A 6,000-nucleotide genomic window follows, 5' to 3' on the forward strand; every position below is an offset into this window, starting at 1 on the left:
TTTACCAAGATTCCACGTTTGGCAACAGAACTCTATATAAACCTTTCACCTCTGGACATTTCACGAGTGGGACTTTATTCATAAGCCCAGTGTTTATAGTGTATAAACCAGTTTTGTAGTCATCTCTGCTATTCCATGTGCATTGCTAATTTGTATGTTGTGTTAGTTGTTTGTTTTTTCTCTCTTTTACAAAAAGTAGCCCAGCAGCATCACATGTGTAGCCTCTTGCCATTTCCGTTGCAAAGTGACATTTAAGTTGGTTTTTCATCCTATCCTTTTAACAATTGTTTGTGAAGTTTTGTAAAATGTGTCATGGTAGTCTGCAAATACAGTGAAGATAAAGTTTGGGGTGTTTGGCCACCCAATTCAGAAAGGCCAGAGTGATACACTAGATAATAAGTCAAACTCAGGATGTGGAACTGAAGATCAGCAAGGTTCAGGAACCATGTGGGATTCAAAGGCGTGTACAGGATGAAAAGAGGGCAGCAGTTTCAAGCGTAGGGTGTGACATGAAATCAAATGTAAAATTGAATGTGGAAAATTCTGTACAACTTTTCCACATGAGTTTGCTCTTCTCCAGCCATGATAAATTGCTGCTGCAAACATGATGAGCTTCAGTTCCTTTCTCAAATATTTTACTTCATGTCTTCCCTTCATTCCTATATCTTATAGTCTTCCCTTCATTGTGTGTTCTTCTTCCAGCTGGTGCTTATGATCTGTCCTCAAAGCAAGCAGGAGCTTCCAGGTTTGAGTGCCAGAAAAATTTCCAAAAGAGCTCTTGGGTGTTTAGCATCAATAAAATTGTCAGGCAGCATAGTGTAACTTCAATAAAAGAATAAAGAAGCCAGAGTTTGACCAGGATTTTCCATAGATCTAGTTAAACTCTGGAGACAATAGACAACAGGCAGTGAACACAGTGTAAAGTGTCACTGGATTATAAAGAAAATGGTATTTTAAAATGAATCACAATTAGTCAAAAGTTTTATTATGTCCTCAGAATATTATTACTCAATAACTCTGGCTTCCCTAGCACTCAACTTTGCTTGCCCCTAAACTATCTACAGGGATGCTGCAAAACTATGCTATCTTGCCCACTTCTTTTTATGTCTAGTCTCATTTTATATCTTTTCACGGGCTTCCATCCACATTCCACATCAAATTCAAATTCCTGTCCTTGCTTTCAAGACCCGGCATGTGTTCCACAGTACCGAGGCAAGCATCGACTTCCGGAGTGTTGCACTGTGGGTAGCTATCCCACAGTTCCCGTAGTCTCCGCTGCCCATTGGAATTCTGGGTTGAGATCCCAATACTGATGGGGCTAAAACATTGTCGCGGGTGGTTCTGGGTACATATCATCAGGCCCCCATTCCCTCCCTCCTTCCCTCCGTGAAAGCAGCAGCAGACAATCGTTTCGCGCCTTTTTTCTTGAGTTACCTGTGCAGATGCCATACCACGGCAAGCATGGAGCCCGCTCAGGTAACCGTCACCGTATGTCTCCTGGGTGCTGGCAGACGTGGTACTGCATTGCTACACAGCAGCAGCAACCCATTGCCTTGTGGCAGCAGACAGTACAATAGGACTGGTAGCCATCATCGTCATGTCCGAGGTGCTCCTGGCCACGTCGGCCAGGAGCGCCTGGGCAGACATGGGTGCAGGGATTACATTAGAAGTGACTTGACCAGGTCATTCGCTTTAGTCCTGCAGTCAGTCCTATTGAACCATCTTATGGTGAGCAGGCAGGCGATACGGATTGCTAGCAGTCCTATTGTACCATCTTCTGCCGGGCAGGCAAGAGATGAGGATGGCTAGCAGTCCTATTGTACCACCTTCTGCTGAGCAGCCATGAGATGTGGATGGCTTGCAGTCCTTCTGCACCGTCTGCTGCCCGCCAAAGATGTAAAAGATAGATGGAGTAGATCAAAACAAGAAATAGACCAGATTTGTTTTGTACTCATTTGCTTCCCCCTTCCCTCATCTAGGGGACTCATTCCTCTAGGTCACACTGCAGTCACTCACAGAGAAGGTGCAGCGAGGTAAATCTAGCCATGTATCAATCAGAGGCCAGACCAACCTGCTTGTTCCAATAAGAACAATTACTTAGGTGCACCATTTCTTATTGGAACCCTCCGTGAAGTCCTTCCTGAAATACTCATTGATGTGAAACCACCCCCTTTGTTGATTTTAATTCCCTGTAAGCCAACCCTGTAAGCCACGTCGTCAGTCGCCCCTCCCTTTGTCAGAGCAACGGCAGACAATCGTTTTGCGCCTTTTTTCTGTGCGGACGCCATACAAAGGCAAGCATGGAGGCTGCTCAGCTCACTTTGGCAATTAGGAGCACATTTAACACCACACGCATTATCCAGCAGTATATGCAGCACCAGAATCTGGCAGAGTGATACCGGGTGAGGAGGCGACGTCAGCATGGTCACGTGAGTGATCACGACATGGACGCAGATTTCTCTGAAAGCATGGACCCTGCCAATGCATGCATCATGGTGCTAATGGGGCAGGTTCATGCTGTGGAACGCCAATTCTGGGCTCAGGAAACAAGCACAGACTGGTGGGACCGCATAGTGTTGCAGGTCTGGGATGATTCCCAGTGGCTGCGAAACTTTTGCATGCGTAAGGGCACTTTCATGGAACTTTGTGATTTGCTTTCCCCTGCCCTGAAGCGCATGAATACCAAGATGAGAGCAGCCCTCACAGTTGAGAAGCGAGTGGCGATAGCCCTGTGGAAGCTTGCAACGCCAGACAGCTACCGGTCAGTTGGGAATCAATTTGGAGTGGGCAAATCTACTGTGGGGGCTGCTGTGATGCAAGTAGCCCACGCAATCAAAGATCTGCTGATATCAAGGGTAGTGACCCTGGGAAATGTGCAGGTCATAGTGGATGGCTTTGCTGCAATGGGATTCCCTAACTGTTGTGGGGCCATAGACGGAACCCATATCCCTATCTTGGCACCGGAGCACCAAGCCGGCGAGTACATAAACAAGGGGTACTTTTCAATAGTGCTGCAAGCTCTGGTGGATCACAAGGGACGTTTCAGCAACATCAACGTGGGATGGCCGGGAAAGGTGCATGACGCTCGCATCTTCAAGAACTCTGGTCCGTTTCAAAAGCTGCAGAAAGGGACTTTATTCCCAGACCAGAAAATAACTGTTGGGGATGTTGAAATGCCTATATGTATCCTTGGGGACCCAGCCTACCCCTTAATGCCATGGCTCATGAAGCCGTACACAGGCAGCCTGGACAGTAGTCAGGAGCTGTTCAACTAGAGGCTGAGCAAGTGCAGAATGGTGGTAGAATGTGCATTTGGACATTTAAAGGCGCACTGGCGCAGTTTACTGACTCGCTTAGACCTCAGCGAAACCAATATTGCCACTGTTATTACTGCTTGCTGTGTGCTCCACAATATCTGTGAGAGTAAGGGGGAGACGTTTATGGCAGGGTGGGAGGTTGAGGCAAATCGCCTGGCTGCTGGTTACGCGCAGCCAGACACCAGAGTGGTTAGAAGAGCACAGGAGAGCGCAGTACGCATCAGAGAAGCTTTGAAAACCAGTTTCATGACTGGCCAGGCTACGGTGTGAAAGTTCTGTTTGTTTCTCCTTGATGAAACCCCCCACCCCTTGGTTCAGTCTACTTCCCTGTAAGCTAAGCACCCTCCCCTCCTCCCTTCAATCCCCACTTGCAGAGGCAATAAAGTCATTGTTGCTTCACATTCATGCATTCTTTATTCATTCATCACACAAATAGGGGGATGACTACCAAGGTAGCCCAGGAGGGGTGGTGGAGGAGGGAAGGACAAGGCCGCACAGCACTTTAAAAGTTTAAAACTTATTGAATGCCAGCCTTCTGTTTTTTGGGCAATCCTCTGTGGTAGAGCGGCTGGTTGGCCGGAGGCCACCACGTTCTTGGGCGTCTGGGTGTGGAGGCTATGGAACTTGGGGAGGAGGGCGGTTGGTTACAGAGGGGCAGCAGTGGCAGTCTGTGCTCCAGCTGCCTTTGCTGCAGCTCAACCATACACTGGAGCATACTGGTTTGATCCTCCAGCAGCCTCAGCATTGAATCCTGCCTCCTCTCATCACGCTGCCACCACATTTGAGCTTCAGCCCTGTCTTCAGCCTGCCACTTACTCTCTTCACCCCACCACTTACTCTCTTCAGCCCGCCACCTCTCCTCCCAGTCATTTTGTGCTTTCCTGCACTCTGACATTATTTGCCTCCACTCATTCGTCTGTGCTCTGTCAGTGTGGAAGGACAGCATGAGCTCAGAGAACATTTCATCACGAGTGCGTTTTTTTTTCTTTCTAAGCTTCACTAGCCTCTGGGAAGGAGAAAATCCTGTGATCATTGAAACACATGCAGCTGGTGGAGAAAAAAAAAGGGACAGCGGTATTTAAAAAGACACATTTTATAAAACAGTGGCTACACTCTTTCAGCAAGTAAACCTTGCTGTTAACATTACATACATAGCACATGTGCTTTCGTTACAAGGTCACATTTTGCCTCCCCCCACCGCGTGGCTACCCCCTCAACCCTCTCCCCTCCCCGTGGCTAACAGTGGGGAACATTTCTGTTCAGCCACAGGCAAACAGCCCAGCAGGAGCGGACTCCTCTGAGTGTCCCCTGAAGAAAAGCAACCTGTTTCAACCAGGTGACCATGAATGACATCTCACTCTCCTGAGGATAACACAGAGAGATAAAGAACAGATGTTGTTTGAACGCCAGCAAACATACACTGCAATGCTTTGTTGTACAATGATTCCCAAGTACGTGTTACTGGCCTGGAGTGGTAAAGTGTCCTACCATGGAGGATGCAATAAGGCTGCCCTCCCCAGAAACCTTTTGCAAAGGCTTTGGGAGTACATCCAGGAGAGCCGCGAATGCCAGGGCAAATTAATCCTTTCACATGCTTGCTTTTAAACCATGTATAGTATTTTAAAAGGTACACTCACCGGAGGTCCCTTCTCCACCTGCCGGGTCCAGGAGGCAGCCTTGGGTGGGTTCGGGGGGTACTGGCTCCAGGTCCAGGGTGAGAAACAGTTCCTGGCTGTCGGAAAAACCGGTTTCTCCGCTTGCTTGCTGTGAGCTATCTACAACCTCATCATCATCATCTTCTTCTTCGTCCCCAAAACCTGCTTCCGTGTTGCCTCCATCTCCATTGAAGGAGTCAAACAACACGGCTGGGGTAGTGGTGGCTGAACCCCCTAAAATGGCATGCAGCTCATCATAGAAGCGGCATGTTTGGGGCTCTGACCCGGAGCGGCCGTTCGCCTCTCTGGTTTTCTGGTAGGCTTGCCTCAGCTCCTTAAGTTTCACGTGGCACTGCTTCGGGTCCCTGTTATGGCCTCTGTCCTTCATGCCCTGGGAGATTTTGACAAAGGTTTTGGCATTTCGAAAACTGGAACGGAGTTCTGATAGCACGGATTCCTCTCCCCATACAGCGATCAGATCCCGTACCTCCCGTTCAGTGCATGCTGGAGCTCTTTTGCGATTCTGGGACTCCATCATGGTCACCTGTGCTGATGAGCTCTGCATGGTCACCTGCAGCTTGCCACGCTGGCCAAACAGGAAATGAGATTCAAAAGTTCGCGGTACTTTTCCTGTCTACCTGGCCAGTGCATCTGAGTTGAGAGTGCTGTCCAGAGCGGTCACAATGGAGCACTCTGGGATAGCTCCCGGAGGCCAATACCATCGAATTGTGTCCACAGTACCCCAAATTCGACCCGGCAAGGCCGATTTAAGCGCTAATCCACTTGTCAGAGGGGAGTAAGGAAATCGATTTTAAGAGCCCTTTAAGTCAAAATGAAGGGCTTCATCGTGTGGACGGGTGCAGGTTTACATCGATTTAACGCTGCTAAATTTGACCTAAAGTCCTAGTGTAGACCAGGCACAATCCATTTGTTCCTCTCTCAAGTTCCTCTCCTCTGTGGCCTGCCTTCAGGCCACTGGGTCCTCAGTTCATTGTGCTCGATTTCTTTGTCTGTCCATAGCTTACTGG

At 48.5% G+C, this 6,000-nt stretch overlaps 1 protein-coding gene across 1 annotated transcript in view; it reads right to left on the reverse strand.

Moving 5' to 3' along the window:
- Positions 1-5,592, reverse strand: part of LOC142071477 (uncharacterized) — a 32,997-nt gene extending 27,405 nt beyond the window's left edge. The window contains exons 1-2 of the mRNA XM_075126222.1: positions 4,955-5,592; positions 4,220-4,364 (exon numbers count right to left, since the gene is read on the reverse strand). Coding sequence (XP_074982323.1) covers positions 4,220-4,364; positions 4,955-5,537 — 728 coding nt within the window. The 5' untranslated portion in view covers positions 5,538-5,592. The remainder of the gene's footprint in view (positions 1-4,219; positions 4,365-4,954) is intronic.
- Between the last annotated feature and the right edge of the window lie 408 nt (positions 5,593-6,000).

Source organism: Caretta caretta, chromosome 3, assembly GCF_965140235.1.
Source record: "Caretta caretta isolate rCarCar2 chromosome 3, rCarCar1.hap1, whole genome shotgun sequence".
Lineage (NCBI taxonomy): Eukaryota > Metazoa > Chordata > Testudines > Cheloniidae > Caretta > Caretta caretta.